The sequence below is a fragment of the Cebus imitator genome, unplaced genomic scaffold, assembly GCF_001604975.1.
Source record: "Cebus imitator isolate Cc_AM_T3 unplaced genomic scaffold, Cebus_imitator-1.0 Scaffold59, whole genome shotgun sequence".
Classification (NCBI taxonomy): Eukaryota; Metazoa; Chordata; class Mammalia; order Primates; family Cebidae; genus Cebus; species Cebus imitator.
The window spans coordinates 275,440-295,005 of NW_016107374.1; the positions used below are offsets into that span (position 1 = coordinate 275,440).

The window sequence follows — 19,566 nt, forward strand, 5'->3', positions numbered from 1 at the left end:
CCGCCGCCGCAGGTTGATGCGCGGCGCCCTCCTGGGACGCGCGGAGGAGCCATCTTGAAACCAACTTCGAAAACTTTCGCAAAGTGCTCTCGAAGTGGAAGCTGCAGGGGAGGCCGGGCGCGCGGTCCCCACAGTCCCCGCCAGGACCCTCGGGGAGGCGGGACGCGGACCGCCCCGAGGGCCGGGCGCCGGGCGCGCGGGAGCCGCTCCCCGGCCGCGCCGGGTGGATGCGGAGGCGCGCCGGGTGCATGGATTGTGTTCGGGCGCCCGGCTCGGGCTCGGGCTCCGGGCCATGGCGCCGCCGCCGCCCGTGCTGCCCGTGCTGCTGCTCCTGGCCGCCGCCGCCGCCCTGCCGGCGCTGGGGCTGCGAGCGGCGGCCTGGGAGCTGCGCGTACCTGGCGGGGCCCGCGCCTTCGCCCTCGGGCCGGGCCGTACCTACGCGGTGGGCGCCGCGCAAACGCCCCGGGAGCTGCTGGACGTGGGCCGCGAGGGGCGGCTGGCAGGACGGCGGCGCGTCTCGGGCGCCGGGCCCCGGGGCTGCATGCACCTGGCGGGGCGCCCGTTGCCGCTGCAAGTCCGCTTGGCAGCCCGCGGTGCCCCGACAGCGCTGAGCCTCCGCCTGCGGCCGCGCGCGCACCATCCCGGCTGCCGAGCCCGTGCCCGACGCGCTCGGGCTGTCCTCCCAGGACCTGGGCTCTGCGGGGCGCTCTGCTTCCCCGTCCCCGGTGGCTGCGCGGCCGCGCAGCGTTCAGTGCTCGCAGTTCCGACCACCATCCCCGCCTGCAGCTGCCCACCGCGTCCCGGGCCCCGCTGTCCCGGCCGCCCCATCTGCCTGTGTCTCCTGTGTGCCCTGCGATGCGCAGCTGGCGCCGTCCGGGTGGGGCTGGCCCTGGAGGCCGCTGCCTCGGGGACTCCCTCCGCGTCGCCATCGCCATCGCCGCCGTCGAACTTGCCCCAAACCCGGGCCGGGCCGGTGCGACGGGCCCGGCGGGGCACGAGCGGCCGAGGGAGCCTGAAGTTCCCGATGCCCAACTACCAAGTGGCGTTGTTTGAGAACGAGCCAGCGGGCACACCCCTCCTCCAGCTTCACGCGCACTACACCATCGAGGGCGAGGAGGAGCGCGTGAGCTATTACATGGAGGGGCTGTTCGACGAGCGCTCCCGCGGCTACTTCCGCATCGACTCCGCCACGGGCGCCGTGAGTACGGCCAGCGAGCTGGACCGCGAGACCAAGGAGACGCACGTGCTCAGGGTAAAAGCCGTGGACTACAGCACGCCGCCGCGCTCGGCCACCACCTACATCACCGTCTTGGTCAAAGACACCAACGACCACAGCCCGGTCTTCGAGCAGTCGGAGTACCGCGAGCGCGTGCGGGAGAACCTCGAGGTGGGCTACGAGGTGCTGACCATCCGCGCCAGCGACCGCGACTCGCCAGTCAACGCCAACATGCGCTACCGCATGCTGGGGGGCGCGTGGGACGTCTTCCAGCTGAACGCAAGCTCCGGCGTGGTGAGCACGCGCGCGGTGCTGGACCGGGAGGAGGCGGCCGAGTACCAGCTGCTCGTGGAGGCCAGCGACCAGGGCCGCAACCCGGGCCCGCTCAGCGCCACGGCCACCGTGTACATCGAGGTGGAGGACGAGAATGACAACTACCCCCAGTTCAGCGAGCAGAACTACGTGGTCCAGGTGCCCGAGGACGTGGGGCTCAACACGGCTGTGCTGCGCGTGCAGGCCACGGACCGGGACCAGGGCCAGAACGCGGCCATTCACTACAGCATCCTCAGCGGGAACGTGGCCGGGCAGTTCTACCTGCACTCGCTGAGCGGGATCCTGGATGTAATCAACCCCCTGGATTTCGAGGATGTCCAGAAGTATTCGCTGAGCATCAAAGCCCAGGATGGGGGCCGGCCCCCGCTCATCAATTCCTCTGGGGTGGTGTCTGTGCAGGTGCTGGATGTCAATGACAACGAGCCCATCTTTGTGAGCAGCCCCTTCCAGGCCACGGTGCTAGAGAACGTGCCCCTGGGCTACTCCGTGGTGCACATTCAGGCGGTGGACGCGGACTCGGGGGAGAACGCCCGGCTGCACTACCGCCTGGTGGACACGGCCTCCGCCTTTCTGGGGGGCGGCAGCGCTGGGCCTAAGAACCCTGTCCCGGCCCCTGACTTCCCCTTCCAGATCCACAACAGCTCCGGTTGGATCACTTTGTGTGCGGAGCTGGACCGTGAGGAGGTGGAGCATTACAGCTTCGGGGTGGAGGCCGTGGACCACGGCTCGCCCCCCATGAGCTCCTCCACCAGCGTCTCCATCACGGTACTGGACGTGAACGACAACGACCCGGTGTTCACACAGCCCACCTACGAGCTGCGTCTGAACGAGGATGCGGCCGTGGGGAGCAGCGTGCTGACCCTGCAGGCCCGCGACCGCGACGCCAACAGTGTGATCACCTACCAGCTCACGGGCGGCAACACCCGGAACCGCTTTGCGCTCAGCAGCCAGAGAGGGGGCGGCCTCATCACCCTGGCGCTACCTCTGGACTACAAGCAGGAGCAGCAGTACGTGCTGGCGGTGACCGCGTCCGACGGCACACGGTCACACACCGCGCATGTCCTCATCAACGTCACCGATGCCAACACCCACCGGCCGGTCTTTCAGAGCTCCCATTACACGGTGAGCGTCAGTGAGGACAGGCCTGTGGGCACCTCCATTGCTACCCTCAGTGCCAACGACGAGGACACAGGAGAGAACGCCCGCATCACCTACGTGATTCAGGACCCCGTGCCGCAGTTCCGCATTGACCCCGACAGTGGCATCATGTACACCATGATGGAGCTGGACTATGAGCAGCAGGTCGCCTACACGCTGACCATCATGGCCCTGGACAACGGCATCCCGCAGAAGTCGGACACCACCACCCTGGAGATCCTCATCCTCGATGCCAACGACAACGCACCCCAGTTCCTGTGGGATTTCTACCAGGGTTCCATCTTTGAGGATGCTCCGCCCTCAACCAGCATCCTCCAGGTCTCTGCCACGGACCGGGACTCGGGTCCCAATGGGCGTTTGCTGTACACCTTCCAGGGTGGGGATGACGGCGATGGGGACTTCTACATTGAGCCCACGTCTGGTGTCATCCGCACCCAGCGCCGGCTGGACCGGGAGAACGTGGCCGTGTACAATCTTTGGGCTGTGGCTGTGGATCGCGGCAGCCCCACTGCCCTTAGCGCCTCGGTGGAAGTCCAGGTGACCATCTTGGACATTAATGACAACGCCCCCATGTTCGAGAAGGACGAGCTGGAGCTGTTTGTAGAGGAGAACAACCCAGTGGGGTCGGTGGTGGCAAAGATCCGAGCTCAGGACCCTGACGAAGGCCCCAATGCCCAGATCATGTATCAGATTGTGGAGGGCGACATGCGGCATTTCTTCCAGCTGGACCTGCTGAACGGGGACCTGCGTGCCCTGGTGGAGCTGGACTTTGAGGTCAGGCGGGAGTATGTGCTGGTGGTGCAGGCCACGTCGGCCCCACTGGTGAGCCGAGCCACGGTGCACATTCTTCTCGTGGACCAGAATGACAACCCTCCGGTACTGCCAGACTTCCAGATCCTCTTCAACAACTATGTCACCAACAAGTCGAACAGCTTCCCCACCGGCGTGATCGGCCGCATCCCAGCCCATGACCCCGACGTGTCGGACAGCCTCAACTACACCTTCCTGCGTGGCAACGAGCTGCACCTGTTGCTACTGGACCCCGCCACGGGCGAGCTGCAGCTCAGCCGGGACCTGGACAACAACCGGCCGCTGGAGGCGCTCATGGAGGTGTCCGTGTCTGGTGAGTGGCCGTTGGGACGGGAGGAGCGGCTCTGGGTGGGCCGCCTGGAGAACCTCAGGAACCCACCAAGGGCCTTGCCTGGCATGCCGGGGTGCATTTGGGCTGGGCACAGGGAGCTCTGCAAGGATTTGTTGCCTCCGATTGGATGTTGGGGGTGAGTGCCCCACTTAGGCCCAGCTAGGGGGGAGAGGCAGCGCGCTGCTTCCATCAGCATTTTCCTGGGGGCAGGCCTGCGCTTCTCCAAGTTCAAGACCAGGGCTCAGCGCCTTCCTCAGCAGGCTAGTGGCTCCTGAGTACAGCAATTAAAATGTGGCCTCCGGGTGATCTGGGTCACAGGGTTTGCTTGGGTATGCTCTTTCATCAGCCAGCTACGGGCTCTTTGGGAAGATCAGAGATCACTGCCCCTTCCACGTGCCAATTAATTCCAGGGTGGCACTGCTGGAGATTGTCAGATGGGCCCCTGAGTCACCCTGTAATGTAGCCGGTGTTCCCCTGGTCTCGATTTTCTGTCTTCTCCAGATAATAACAGGGCGGCTGTGTGCAGAGCTTTGTGTAAGCTCTTTGAAAAGCATAGCCTCATTTCATCTTGGCTTCTGCTTCTGGACATGGGCTTGTAATTTGGGTGCTGTTGAAGAGGCCTGCCCAGTTAGCAGTGGAGCCAGTGTGGGAAACTTGCTTGCTGGCCCTGGGGCTGGAGGTGAACAGAAGGGAGAGGAAACCTTGGCTCGGCGGTCAGATGCTTGGCAGGTCCTCCACGCCTCTGACCCCGAGGACCAGGGCAGGCCTGTGGTGCTGGGGAGGGTACTAATGGAATGTGTTGAAATTGGGAGACGCAGAAGAGAAAGAAGAACTTGGCGGGGGCTGGGGGAGCAATAAAGGTCCCCCAGTGGCTCTCTGAGGTTTGCCTGACCATGCATCCAAGGGTGCTGCTGCAGGCAGGTGACCTTATTTATAAGACCACGGCCAGGAAGAGCTCAGATTGGCTCTCTGCCTGAGTCAGTTTCAGAGGAGTTATTTAAACAGTGAGTTATTCGGATACAGCATTGCCACGGGAGCCCTGGAAGAATTAACAAGTTAACTTTCTGATTTGTTTTGTTTGCGAGGTTGGCTGTAATTCTGTGATATAGGAGGGCTTGGATAGCTAACAGCTTCCAGTTCCAGTTGTTTGCTTATACCATGTGAAACTTACAGATTCAGTTTTGATATGATACAAACCTTCTGTGCAGTTTTGGCAGTACAGTCTATTTGTTGGTGAATATTTTAGGTTTTGTGAGATTGTAAAATGTGTGGAGAATATGGAATAGGCTCTTAAGGGCGAACTAATTGGGATTATGGATATTCTTAGGAAGTTTTTCTTCTGTACCACTGTATCTGACAGAATGGGAAATCTGGCCTGTTTAAAAATGACTTGGCCCAATAATAGGGTTTAGATTTGACGAGGACAAGGTAGTGGGAACAGTTCTGTGCGGGGGGCGGAGATGTTTTTTGTGTCTGCGGCATCAGTAATGTGGGTCCCCCCGCAGTTAGTCAGACAGCCGGGTTTAGGATGGATTCCCTTCCAAGGAGGTTGGTTCCTGAGGCCGTCTCACCCGGGGCGCACAGCCTGGACCACAGTTGGAGATGGGCGCTCCACGCTATGCGCGATGTAGTCACCGTCTCCATCATCCAGTTCTCGGCTCTCCTGTTTTGCTGACAAGCCCTCGTGTAATGGTACTGCGGCCTCATGCACGCACACCCGCCCCAGATGACAATGGTTACCTTTGACTGGGTTCCAGCAAGCGGTTTTCTTTACTCTTTTACTGGCGCTGTCATTTGTTTCCCTGGTAACTGGGAGTTGAGTGCTGTTATACTGCTGTTCGTTTTACAGATGAAGACACTGAGGCTCAGGGGTGCTAAGTGACATCCTCAGGGCTGCACAGCCAGCGCGCAGGGGCACTTGGCATTAAGCCATGGTCTGCAGAAAACACGCTGCCCTTCACGTTCCCCCTCTTCTTTAAGAGAACATTTTTGACGATATTAGTTGCTAAACAGAATTATTCCAGTGTCAAATGGGTGCTCTGCTTTAAAGTAGGCATATGACCGGGTGCGGTGGCTCACGCCTGTAATCCCAGCACTTTGGGAGGCCGAGGCCGGTGGATCACCTGAGGTCAGGAGTTCAAGACCAGCCTGGCCAACATGGTGAAACCCTGTCTTTACCAAAAATACAAAAATTAGTCGGGCGTGGTGGCGACACCTGTAGTCCCAGCTATTTGGGAGGCTGAGGCATTTGAACCCGGGAGGTTGAGGTTGCAGTGAGCCGAGATCCTGCCGCTGCACTACAGCCTGGGCTACAGAGTGAGATTCTGTCTCTAAATAAATAAATAAGACAAAATGAAGATAAAATAAATAAGAAATAAATAGAATGTGTTGGAATTGGGAGACGCAGAAGAGAAAGAAGAACTTGGCGGGGGCTGGGGGAGCAATAAAGGTCCCCCAGTGGCTCTCTGAGGTTTGCCTGACCATGCATCCAAGGGTGCTGCTGCAGGCAGGTGACCTTATTTATAAGACCACGGCCAGGAAGAGCTCAGATTGGCTCGCTGCCTGAGTCAGTTTCAAAGGAGTTATTTAAACAGTGAGTTATTAGGATACAGCATTGCCACGGGAGCCCTGGAAGAATTAGCAAGTTAACTTCTAAATAAATAAATAAGAAAAATAAAATGAAGATAAAATAAATAAGAAAGATAAAATGAAGTAGGCATGCTAGGATGTGCAGAAACCTCAGACCATTTGACTAGGATTCAATACTCCAAAGAAGCAAATCACTATGACCATAAGATCTGTAGTTCCAGACGGCAAAGCACCCGGTAGAAAACAGAGCAAACAGAAGATCAGCCCTTGACTTAACTGGAGGTTTTATTAAGGAACAATGAAGCGGTGGTTTCAAACTCATCCACTGTTTTCAATGGAGTGTTGTTGGTTCCCCAGGATTTACAGCCATGCCCTAAAGCCTTTGATGCAATATTACGGCTCAGGAGGTGCCGTATGGAACAGGCCTGCATGGGAAATTTGGCCTGTTTAAAAATGACTTGGCCCAATAATAGGGTTTAGGTTTAATGAGGGACGAGGTGGAGGAAACAGTTCCATGCTGGGGGCAGGGCAGGGATGTTTTGTGTTTAGTGGGAACCATTCCAGAGGGACGGGGGTGAGGTGGGGGTGCAGCTGGGTCAGGACCGGGGCAAGCATGCATGGTGGGGGCAGTTCATTTAGCCTGGCCTGGGCTTGAACACCATCATTGTGACCGTGAGTAGATAACTGTTGATGGTTTTATATAGCCCACCAAGGACAAAACATTTTTGGAAAAATTTTTGGAGTCTGAATATAGTGAAATTCAAATAGCTGCTATTTTTGAATGACACCTCCCGGGTTCAGGCGATTCTCCTGCCTCCGCCCTCCAAGTAGCTGGAACTACAGGCGTGCACCACCACACTGGATAATTTTTTGTATTTTTACTAGAGACAGGGTTTCACTGTGTTAGCCAGGAAGGTCTTGATCACCTGACCTCATGATCCACCCGCCTTGGCCTCCCAAAGTGCTGGGATGACCAGCATGAGCTACTGCGCCTGGCCTCTCTCTTAGTTATTTTTGAATGTACAATTAAATTATTATTGACTATAGTCTCCAGTTGGGCTAAATACTGGGTCTTATTCTTTTCTTTTTCTTTTTTTTTTCTTTTTTGAGATGGAGTCTTACTCTGTCTCCCAGGCTGGAGTACAGTGGCGTGACCTCGGCTCACTGCAACCTCCACCTCCTGGGTTCAATGGATCCTCCTACCTCAGCCTCCCGAGTAGCTGGGATTACAGGCGTCTGCCACCACACCCAGCTAATTTTTGTATGTTTAGTAGAGATGAAGTTTCACCGTGTTGGCCAGGCTGATCTCGAACTCCTGACCTCAGGTGATCCACCTGCCTCGGCTTCCCAAAATGCTGGGATTGTAGGCGTGAGCCACTGTGCCTGGCCTTACTCATTTTTTAAACTGTTTTTTGTACCCATTAATCATCCCACCTTCCTCCCCAGAACCTTCCCAGGCTCTGGTAACCATTCTTGTATTCTCTATCCCCACGAGTTCAATTGCTTTGATTTTTAGATCCCACAAGCAACTGTGAACATGGGGTATTTTCTTTGTGTGCCTGGCTTATTTCACTTCCCATAATGCCCTCCAGGTCCATCCATGTAGTTGCAGATGACAGGATCCCGTTCTTTTGTATGGTGGAATAGTACACCACTGTGTATATGTACCACATTTCCTTTACCCAGTCATCTGTTGACGGACCACGTTATTTTTAATTCACTTTGAACGTGTGCCTGTGGGTGCCCAGCTGGAGGCCTCTCGTGCAAAATGCAGCGCTTGGGAGCAATGTGATGTCCCTGCCTCTCCTGCTCTATGTGTGCTGCAGACCCAGGGATGTGGGAAAGTTGGTGTTTGTGGGTAAGAATGATTGGCAGATGAGTCATCCAGGTATGTCAGAAAATACTGGAACTCAGTGAAATAACAGGATTGAGTAACCTTCTCGCCATTTACTTTGGTAGGGAGTGGAGAGTATAAAGCCGTCTAGGCTTGATAGAGCTTCCATAAGTGTTTGCCTAGTTAAATACAGGATATAGCAGTGGCTTTTAAACAGATGATTGCAAACAAGGAAATAGGAGCCGGCTGCTGTTTGGGTATCGTCTGGATGTGTAGCATGATGCTCTTCTGGAACTCATGGGGTGAAGGACTGCACCATGTTTTCTTTTTTTGAGACGGAGTCTCTGGAGTGCAATGGCATGATCTTGGCTCACCACAACCTCCACCTCCCAGGTTCAAGCGATTCTTCTGCCTCAGCCTCCCTAGTAGCTGGGATTACAGGTGCCCGCCACCACGCCCAGCTAATTTTTGTATTTTTATAGAGACAGGATTTCACCATGTTGGCCAGTCTGGTCTTGAACTCCTGACCTCAGGTGATCCACCTGCCTCGGCCTCCCAAAGTGCTGCGATTACAGGCGTGAGCCACCACGCCCAGCCTGGATCTGACCATCTTACATTGCTTCAGTGGCTGAGCAGGATTCTGAGAGTGTCAAACCTTCCCAGGAGAGTTAGTTGCTTTTGGCAACAATTTAACCATTTCAGGGCTCTGGTAAGTTTGGAGATAGTGGATTGGTCATACCTTGAGAAACGCTGCCTCAGGAATAAAGAGCGTTGATTCATTTATCAAGCCCCTGCTGTGTGTGAAGGCCTGGAGAGCCAGTGTGACCCTGACATCCTGTGTCTAGGTGGAGAGGGACCATCGGATGAGGAGAGCCAGTGTGACCCTGACTTCCTGTGTCTGGGTGGAGAGGGACCATCGGATGAGGAGAGCCAGTGTGACCCTGACTTCCTGTGTCTGGGTGGAGAGGGACCATCGGATGAGTGAGGGGGCTGAACTCAAGGGCACGGCGGTGATGCCAGGTGCAGGCGAGGGCTGGTTGGGACTCTCCTGTACCCTCCAGGCGTGTGCAATGTGTGCTGGGCAGGAAGACCGGGAGTCGGGGGGATCCCCCAGATCGGGAGAGGGCTGACTGTGGAGGGTTTGGTGGGACCCCTCGGGAGCATGTAGGCAAGAGCTGGGGCCTATGTCCCAGCTGCTGGGTGGTGAGACTGTGCAGGAGGGAAGCTTGGGACATCAGGCTTGCTGCAGCGTGGGGTGGCTGTGGAGGCTGGGTGGCTCGGGAGAGCTTTGCCAGCTTAGACAGTCAGATGCATCTCAGCCAATATGCTCCGTGTGCCAGGAGCTCTCCCAGGCTCTGCCTGCTCTGTCACCTGCAATTCCCTCGCCACCACCCTAGAGCGTGGAAGGTATTGTCACCACCTCCCTCCCAGAGATGAGCAAACCAGGGACAGGGCTCCCAGGGCAGCAGCTTGCGGTGGGAGCAGTGGGCTTTGAACCTGGACTGGGCAGCTCCTGAGCCAGGTTCCCTGCTTGCCAGATGAAACCGGCTCTGGGAGGATGAGAGAGGCGCGTTCCCGAGCCAGAGTGCTTACTAGGAATTGGCTTTGGGGGGAGACTCGAGGCCATTTTTGGCCCCATGTGGCTGGGCGTCTTGGAGATTGTCCTAAAGTTGATTGTGTGTGCAGGTTCAGACTGCGGAGACCCGCCGGGGCCACAAACACAGAAGTGAGGGTGCTGGCAGTTAGGAGGGGACCCAGGCCCAGCTTTGAGAAGCCACAGCCCGAGTGGCCTGCTGGGTGGGGAGCAGTCTGCTTGGGAGCTGGAGCAGGAGTAACCACGTGCAGGGGAGGGCCCTAGAGGCTGAGGGAGGGCGAGGGTCTCCAAGGGGGCATCCGTGATGGATTCCGTCTGGCGGTCGGAGAACCTGAGGACAGAGGTGTGACCTGCGTTAGCCAAGGGCAGGCCCCTGGTGGCCTCTGTGAGATCTGAGTGGAGTGGTTTGGGGGCGCCTCTGAGGAGCGATGACAAGGTCCCTGGCACAAGTGGCTTGGGAGTGTCAAAGGAAAGGCGGGTGCCATGGGGACGGGGCCTGCCCAAGGCCGAGCTAAAGGTTTGTGCAGCACCCAGCCATCCTGCAGCCCGACCTGTGCTTGCGTGTGGGCACCGGCCCCTCTCAGGGGTGTTGGGAGTGGGCGGTGCAGGGTCTTTCCAGTGTCTTCCAGAGGGCTACTGTGCGCAAGCTTTGTAGATGGCGCCGCCAGGACGGTAGCTTCCGCCTCCCTCTGAGTCACCGCACTGGGGGAGCTGGAGGAGCAGGAGGCTGGCGGGAAAAGTGGGTCCGGGAGTGTGCAAGAGGCCGCAGGCCCTCGGGACATGGACCCACCAGGGCAGGGCGTGCACCAGCTGCCGGGAGGTCTATATTTGGCCCCACGTACCGACCAGGGTGTCGAGAGGCTGTTTTTAAAAGTCTGGGTGAAGTAGCAGGCAGGTGAAACTCCGGGCTTTCCTGGGCAGGAGCGGGTCAGGAGGTTTGGTGCTGGCCACGCCTGGAACGGCCTGTGATGCTGAGATGCCAGAACCCCGCGCTGGCCCCCCTGTCACTGCTGAAGGGTCGCCTTGGGTCTGGGCTGGTGCCTGTGCCTGTGCATTTTGAAACCCAATAGCAGAACCTGTTCAGGAACGGGATCGGTGGGTGGGTGGGGGCTGGGGCCCCTGGCAGTGGCCACCTTAGGTGGGGTGTGGCATGTGGCCTGGTGCCACGGGGCTCATCCCTGCCAGTACTTGGATTCAAACAGAAGTAGATTTTATCATGTGGGTACAGCATGTGGAAAGTATTCATGAGTTTGGCGTGATTTCTTCAGTTCACAGCCTTGGGGGAAATCGTTTTCTACGTTTTTTCTTCTTTTCCTGTAACCTGAACACGCAGGTTCATGTAAATGCCCCAGATTCCCTAGAATGGAATTCCTGAATGCTGGGAGGGGTGGTAGTAAACGACCTTCTTTTTTTCTGTTTGTTTTTTGAGACAGAGTTTCACTTTTGTTGCCCAGGCTGGAGTGCAATGGCGCGATCTCAGCTCACCGCAACCTCCGCCCCCTGGGTTCAAGCAATTCTCCTGCCTCAACCTCCCAAGTAATTGGGATTCCAAGTACCTACCACCACACCCGGCTAATTTTGTGTTTTTGGTAGAGATGGGGTTTCTCCATGTTGGTCAGGCTGGTCTCAAACTCCCGACCTCAGGTGATCTGCCTGCCTCGGCCTCTCAAAGTGCTGGGATTAGAGGCGTGAGCTACCACACACGGCTGTAAGCGACACTCTTTAATTCAGCGACCCAGCCTTCCTCTTGGTTGTTTTGGGAGGGCAGCAGGGTCCTCACGGGGAAATGCAGGCAGAGGTTTCAGCCATGAGGGTCCAGAGGCCGGCCTTGCATTAGTGGCTGCTCCTCGCGGAGGCCCCTGGGCTTCCCTCTCCTGTCGCCTGGGGGCCTGGAGTCTGGGAGGAGGTGTGGATTATGCCTGGAATGAGCCAGAGGGGACCCGGGGAGGGGGCTGCCTGCCAGGTGGAGGGCCCACTGCCTTTATTTGGGGTCCCAAGGGGAGTCATGAGGAAGCACGGACAGACCCCAGGATCCGTTTTCGGCTCCTCCGGCATGTGCTGGGGGCCGTAGCCCTGGGTGAAGGGATGGGCGTTTTTCAGGAAAATACCGGCGGTGGAATTCTCATGCTTTCACTTCAGGTGAGGACTTGTGGAGACCTCAGTGATCAGGTCCCCTTTTTGGGCGTGAACATTCCAAAGCTGGGAAAAGCCCCACACCAGCCTTTTAGTGGTATAACCCCTCTAGCGCCAGTTCTCTTGTCCTGGATAAAGGCCAGGGGCCCTTAAAGAGAACACCCGCACATACACACGCACGTGCACACATGCACATGCACACATGCACACGTGCACACATGCACACGCACACGCGGCAGGGGTGGGGGCCACTTTCAGGGTCCTTGTGTGTGGTGACACCTTTCCTTCCAGCCCCCAACACACCGACTTTACCCCTTCCAGTTGTCATGGGGAGGGTGCAGGGGACAGGGTGCCTCCCTCAAAGCTGCGGGCCTTGTTTGGGGGCTTGAGCGTGTCCCAGGTACAAGGAGCTGGCCTGTAAGAGAGGGATCGTGCAGCTGAGGAGCCTGGCCCAGGTCGGGGGTGATTCAGAGGTGGGCGCGGGACGAGAGCGCTGTTCCCGGGTCTGTGCTTCCCACCACCCGGAGGCCTGTTTGGGCTGTGCCTACATCATCTCAGTGAAGTCTTACAGGATCCCCATGGTACGGGCAGGGAAACTGAGGCTGGAGAGCAGATAGCAGCAGGAAGAGCCAGGTGCAGACTCGGGGGTCTGAGTGCTCTAATCACCAAGCTGATGGCCCCCTTCGGTTACCTCTGTCTGCCGGTGCTGAGGCCCTAGGATACAGAGTTGAGGATTTCTGAGGATGGAAGCTCATTGTGAGTGACTACCTTGCCTGAAATGGGACGGCTGAGAGTTACCTGCACGTGGTGCCTGATTGAGCAGGGGGCAGCCGTGCTGCAGGATTGCTGGGGGGCTAAGGCTGGAGAAGGGGCTCCTAGGAGCCTTCTCTGGGTCCGTATGAGGTTTCTTCTTGTCACGAGAAGCCGTGGAGTGCAGGACTGGTGGGTACCAGCTGCAGGGAGGCAGGCATGTCACTGGCCAGAGCTGGAGGCTCTATTTGGCGGGCCGGGGGAGGCAGATGCCAGATGAGGAGCCAGCTCAGAGCAGCGGCTGATGGGGGCCAGATGAGGGACCTTCCAGCTCAGACAGTCCAGATTCTTACTGGCCAGGGAGCTGCCTCCCTCCTGCCCTCCATTCTTCCCTCCCTCCCTCCCTCTATCCCTCCATCCCTCTGTGGGAAGTAGACCCCCAACTAACCATCCACCCACCAAGATCTATCTGTCTGTCTATCTATCTATCTATCCATCTATCTATCTATCTGAGACAGTCTCGCTCTGTCACCCAGACTGGAGTGCAGTGGTACAGTCTCGGCTCACTGCAGCCTCTACCTCCTGGGTTCAAGCGATTCCCATGCTTCAGCCTCTTGAGTATGTGGTCTGTAGGCGCCCACCACCACAGCTGGCTAATTTTTGTATTTTTAGTAGAGACGGGGTTTCACCATGTTGGCCAGGCTGCTCTCGAACTCCTGACCTCAGGTGATCGGCCGGCCTCGGCATCCCAAAGTGCTGGGATGACGGGCCTGAGCCACCGAGCCTGGCCAAGATTTTTCTTTCTTTTAAATAGCCTGTTTTTATTCTCAGTTCTGTATCTTCTTTTAAATACTTAGGATTTTTTTTTCATATCTAATCTAAATGACACTTGGTTAAAGTAAACTAACAGCAGTTAATTCAAATAAAATCCCATGCCCTGTCAGCATTCGGAGATAAGAATGCGCGGGCAGGCAGTAACCGTTTGTCAGTGAGTTGATTGTTCAGGCTGCCCCGCGGTTCCGCAGTCGCCAAGGTCCCAGCGGTGTCCTTTGATGTGTTGTGATGGCTGTGGGACTCAATCTCAGCGTTGCAGACCGGTGTGAGATTTCACCAGAGATGAGGCCTGGGTCGAGCCCCACTCTCTGCCCCGTGCAGATTGCTTGACGCTGGGCAAGCCTGGCTGCCTCTGGGCCTCAGAAGGTGGACTGGCCGTCGCCTGGGGCCCCTTCCCCGCTGCCTCTCCTGCGTCTGTAGGTTAGGGATTGGAAAAGCAGAAATCCAGCCAGAAGATCTGACTGTGATTTGGGAAACCTCCTTTTTCTTGCCCATATATGTTACAAGTGCTGAGAAATTATCCCATTTAAAAACTGTTATGAAATATTTGCAAATCATATATGTGATAAGGGATTAATATCCAGACTATGTAAAGAACTACAATTTGGTCAGGCACAGTGGCTCATGCCTGTAATCCCAGCACTTTGGAGGCTGAGGTGGGTGGATCACCTGAGGTCAGGAGTTCGAGACCAGCCTGGCCAACATGGAGAAACCCTGTTTCTACTAAAAAAAAAAAACAAAATTAGCCAGGCATGGTGGCACATGCCTGTAATCCCAGCTAGTTGGGAGGCTGAGGCAGGAGAATCGCTTGAACCCAGGAGGCAGAGGTTGTGGTGAGCCAAGATCGTGCCACTGCACTCCAGCCTGGGGAATGAGAGTGAAACTGCATCTCAAAAAAAAAAAAAAAAAAAAAAAAAAAAAAAAAAAAAAAAAAAAAAAAAAAAAAAAAAAAAAAAAGAAAAGAAAGAAAGAACTCCTACACTTGCCCAACAAGAAAACAGTGGAATTAAAAAGTGAGGAAAGAACTTGAATAGACATTTCTTCTGCAGATACAAATGGCCAATAAGCACAAAAAGAGATGTTTAGTGTCATTAGTCAACAGGGAAATTCACCGGGCCTGGGGGCTCCAGCCTATAATCCCAGCACTTTGGGAATCTGAGGCAGGAGGATTGCTTGAGCCCAGGAATTGGTCATTTCTACCAACAAAATATACAAAAATTAGCTGGGTGTGGTAGCACGAGCCTGCAGACTAGCTACTCAAGAGGCTGAGGCAGGAGGTTTGCTTGAGCCTGGGAGGTGGAGGTTGCAGTGAGCTGAGATTGCATCACTGCACTCCAGCCTGGGTGACAGAGTAAAACCCTGTCTCACACACATACACGCTCCTGCAGGGCAATACCCATTTGTCAGTGAGTTGATTGACACACTAAGAACCCCCAAAACCTACAAGGAGGTAACACTTCATGCCCATTAGGATGGCTGTGGTCAAAAGAACTCAGAAAACACATGTTGAAGGATGCAGAGAAACTGGAGCCCTTGTGCAGTGTCGGTGGGAGTGTAACCTGGTACAGCTGCTTTTAAACGCAGGAGGGAGGGTCCGCAAAATATTAAAAGTTCGCTTATCACATGAGCCAGCAGTCTCACCTCTGGGTGTGCTCCAGCTGAAAACAAGGTATTTATTTATTTGTTTATGTATTTGAGATGGAGTCTTGCTCTGCTGCCCAGGCTGGAGTGGAGTGGCACAATCTCAGCTCACTGCCACCTCTGCCCAGGTTCAAGTGATTTTCCTGTCTCAGCCTCCTGGGTAGCTGGGATTACAGGTGTGCACCACCAAGTCCGGCTAATTTTTGTATTTTTAGTAGAGATGGCGTTTCACCATGCTGGCCAGGCTGGTCTCCAACTCCTGACCTCGTGATCTGCCCGCTTCAACCTCCCAAGGTGCTGGGACTACAGGTGAGAGCCACCGTGCCCAGCCTATTTATTTAACTTTTGAGACGGAGTCTCACTTTGTTGCCCGGGCTGGAGTGCAATGGCAAGATCTCAGCCCACTGCCACCTCCACCTCCTGGGTTCAAGCGATTCTCCCGCCTCAGCCTCCTGAGTAGCTGGGATTACAGGTACCTGCCACCATGCCTTGCTAATTTTTATAATTTTAGTAGAGACAGGGTTTCACTGTGTCGGCCAGGCTGGTCTCAAACTCTAGACCTCAGGTGATCTGTTTGCCTCAAGGCTCCCAAAGTGCTGGGATTACAGGCCTGAGCCACCATGCCCACCCTGGCTGAAAACAAGACCTTTAAAGAGGTATTTGTACACACACATTCATAGAAGTCTTATTCATGGTAACCAAAAGGTGGAAGCGGCCGGGCGCGGTGCCTCATGCCTATAATCCCAGGGCTTTGGGAGGCCGAGGCAGGCGGATCACGAGGTCAAGAGATCGAGACCATCTGGCCAACATGGTGAAACCCCGTCTCTACTAAAAATACAAAAATTAGCTGGGTATGGTGGTGCACACCTGTAATCTCAGCTACTCGGGAGGCTGAGGCAGAAGAATTGCTTGAGCCTAGGAGGCGGAGGTTGCGGTGAGCTGAGATCATGCCACTGCACTCCAGCCTAGAGACAGAGTAAGACTTTGTCTCAAAAAAAAAAAAAAAGTTTGAAGTGACCCAGGTGTCTGTGACCAGATGAATGGATAAGCAACGCGTGGTTCATTGGCACGATGGAGTACTACTCAGCCTGGAAAAGGAAGGAAATTCTGGCGCTTGCTGCAACGTGGGTGAACCTTGAGGGCATTATGCTGAGTGAAGTGAGCGAGGTGCAAAAGCAGATTCTGTACGATGCTGCTGGGGTCCCTAGAGGAGTCCGATTCATAGAGGCAGGAAGTAGAATGCTTCCTGGTTTTTCTGCAGGCTCTGGGACCTTGCATCTCAGGGGAATGGGAGGGGGTCCCTGGGTATGTGGCTGCCTCAGGCGCGTCCCATCCCCGCCCAGGAAGGGAGACCAGCTGGGCATTCAGGCCTGATGCCCAGTGCCTAGTTCCACCAGCTTGGAAAAGAGGTGAGCAGTGGTGGGTGGCTGAGACTGCCACTCCCTGGACCAGCCCGGGGGCTCCCAGATCGTAGCCCCCTGCTCTGTGTGGCCCGGTGCTGGCCCGCAGCCCCCTCTCTTCATGACCAAGCCTTGGGTCCAAAACCAGCAGTACACGTGCTGGTTCAGGTGTATTTTTATTGGCATTTTGGTACATGTAAGCAATTCGGCTGGATCTCTGTCCTTGTTTTCTGGAGGTGGAATTCACAGAATGTGAAGTTAACCATTTTAATGTGAAGCATTTCGTGGCATTTGGAACATTAACAGTGATGCGCAACACCCCCCACCCCCGTCCAGTTCCAAAGGATTTTTTTTTTCCCGTTTATTTATTTTATTGCATTTTAGGTTTTGGGGTACATGTGAAGAACATGCAAAATTGTTGCATAGGAACACACGTGGCAGTGTGATTTGCTGCCTTCCCCCCCATCACCTACATCTGGCATTTCTCCCCTTGCTATCTCTCCCCAGCTTCCCACCCCCCACCGTCCCTCCCCTATTTCCCCCCAACTGACCCCAGTGTGTAGTGCTCCCCTCCCTGTGTCCATGTGTTCTCATTGTTCAACACCCGCCTATGAGTGAGAACATGCGGTGTTTGATCTTCTGCTCTTCTGTCAGTTTGCTGAGAATGATGGTTTCCAGGTTCATCCATGTCCCTACAAAGGACCCAAACTCATCGTTTTTGATGGCTGCATAATATTCCATGGTGTATATGTGCCACATTTTCCCTATCCAGTCTATCGTCGATGGGCATTTGGGTTGGTTCCAGGTCTTTGCTATTGTAAACAGTGCTGCAATGAACATTCGTGTGCACGTGTCCTTATAGTAGAACGATTTGTAATCCTTTGGATATATACCCAGTAATGGGATTGCTGGGTCAAATGGAATTTCTAAAGGATTTTTATGGCCCCCAAAGGGAAGCCCATACCCTCTCGTAGACACAGCCTGGGGCCTTTTGTGCCTGGCTCCTCCCCCACCAGCGTCATGTTTTCCGGGTTGTGCATGGCGCAGCACATGTCAGTAACTTCTTCGGTCCTTATGTTTTGTCTGTTTATTTGAGACGAAGTTTCACTCTTGTTGCCCAGGCTGGAGTGCAGTGGTGTGATCTCGGCTCACTGCAACCTCTGCCTCCCATGTTCTAGCAATTCTCCCACCCCAGCCTCCCCGAGTAGCTGGGATTGCAGGCGCCCGCTGCCACGCGTGGCTAATTTTTGTGTATTTTAGTAGAGATGGGGTTTTACTTTGCTGCCCAGGCTGCTCTCGAACTCCTGAGCTCAGGCATTCCACCAGCCTCAGCCTCCCAGAGCGCTAGGATTACAGGCGTGAGCCACCCCGCCCAGTTAACTTTTGTACTTTTGATAGAGATGGGCGTTTTCTAATGTTGGCCAGGCTCATCTTGAACTCCTGATCTCAGGTGATCCACCTGCCTTGGCCTCCTGAAGTTCTGGGATTACAGGCGTGAGCCATGGTGCCCGGCCAGTGTTGGTCTGTTTTTGAGCAGCTGCCCTGGACACCCCAGCACACCCCTCCACGGCTGCCAGGACTGCCAGAGGACAGGTGGCCTTTGCCTTGGGATCATCACCAGAGGCTCTAGAACAACCTCAGAAATCCAGACTCTTCCGCCCACAGTCGGGATATGCAGGGCAGAGGTTTGGGGCTGCTGACGCGTTCCTGGGGGCTGTGAGGCGGTGACTGAGCAGGAGTCCCTGGTTGCGGGAAGAGGGACACGGGGCTCCCTCCAGTCTTCAAGGCGTTCCTTCTCTCCCTTTTGCCCGGAACTTCATGGCCCCTGAGGAAGGAGGCAGCCAAGGGCAGGTTCCAGCCTCTTCAGGAATCCACGCTGTTTCCACGTGTCCCTGGGAGCCCTCCCCCATAAGGGACAGCAGGTGTGGGGCCAGAACCACGTGGCCATGAGTCATGATAGCAAGGGGGGACCTTGAGGAGGAAGTTGGGGAGCCCCAGGCCCCTCAAGCAGGATTTTGTGCCAGGGCTGGGGAACCCTGTGGTCTGGGACAGTTAGAAGAGGCTGCTCAGGGAGGTCAGGACAAGTGGGGCCTTGGAAGAGAGATGGGTCAGAGCTGGGGCAGGAGGGCGTGACGGCCCGTTAGGGGTGGAGGGCAGGGCTTTCGTGGTGAAAGTGTGTGGCTCACTGGCGATGAGCAGCGTGACTCCAGGGCTCCGGAGGCTGGGGTTTGCAGAGGTCCCTGCGGTGGGGTGGCCAGGGGCCAGCCCTTGGCCCTGAGGTCTTAAGGGGCCCAGAGTTCCAGCATCACCTTTGGCATTGCCTGTGGGCGTCTGCGTGCGAGCCGTCCTTGACCACCACCGCGCCCCATTCCCACCTGACCTGGGGCTTGGGCCTGGGCCGAGGGGATTTGAACTGTGGTCCCTGACCCTGCCTGGCCTGGCTGTTTCTGATGAGGCATCACACACGCTGTACACCTTCTGGAAAGCTCTGCATCATTTATAGATGTCTTTAGGCTGTGACTGCCTTGACCCAAGCCTCCTGTGAAGTCATGAGGAGCTGTGATCAGTGAGGGGTTGGATTTCAGCGAGTCGGGGGGGTTCTGTGTGCACGGACCTGTTCCTCAAGGGTTGCGATCTGCCCAGTTCATTTCCTGCTGCAACAAATGACCACAAACCGGATGACACCTAATGATAGAACTTTCTTCTCTGAGAGTTCTGGAGGCCAGGATTCCAAAGTCAAGGTGTCTGCAAGGCTGTGCTCCTCGGAGGGCTCCTCTTCCAGCTCCCGGTGGTGGCTGGCAGTCTTTGGCGTTCCTTGGCTTGTGGGTGCGCCACTGCGGTCTCTGCCTCCATCTTCATGCTGTGGCCTCTTCATTGTGTGTCTGTCTCTGTGTCTTCTTTTTCTTTCTTTCTTTTTTTTTTTTTTTTTTTTTTTTTTTTTTT

The 19,566-nt window shown here is 55.7% G+C and overlaps 1 protein-coding gene across 5 annotated transcripts in view; it reads left to right on the forward strand.

The window, feature by feature from the left end:
- The first annotated feature begins 241 nt into the window (after positions 1-241).
- CELSR1 (cadherin EGF LAG seven-pass G-type receptor 1) overlaps positions 242-19,566 on the forward strand; it is a 179,705-nt gene continuing 160,380 nt past the window's right edge. For 2 of the 5 annotated variants that reach the window (XM_017529443.1, XM_017529442.2), the window contains exon 1: positions 293-3,830. In XM_017529443.1, the coding sequence (XP_017384932.1) occupies positions 293-3,830 (3,538 nt within the window). Of the gene's footprint in view, positions 3,831-19,566 lie in introns of all 5 variants that reach the window. The other 3 variants (XM_017529446.2, XM_017529445.2, XM_017529444.2) reach the window with 3 other exon arrangements.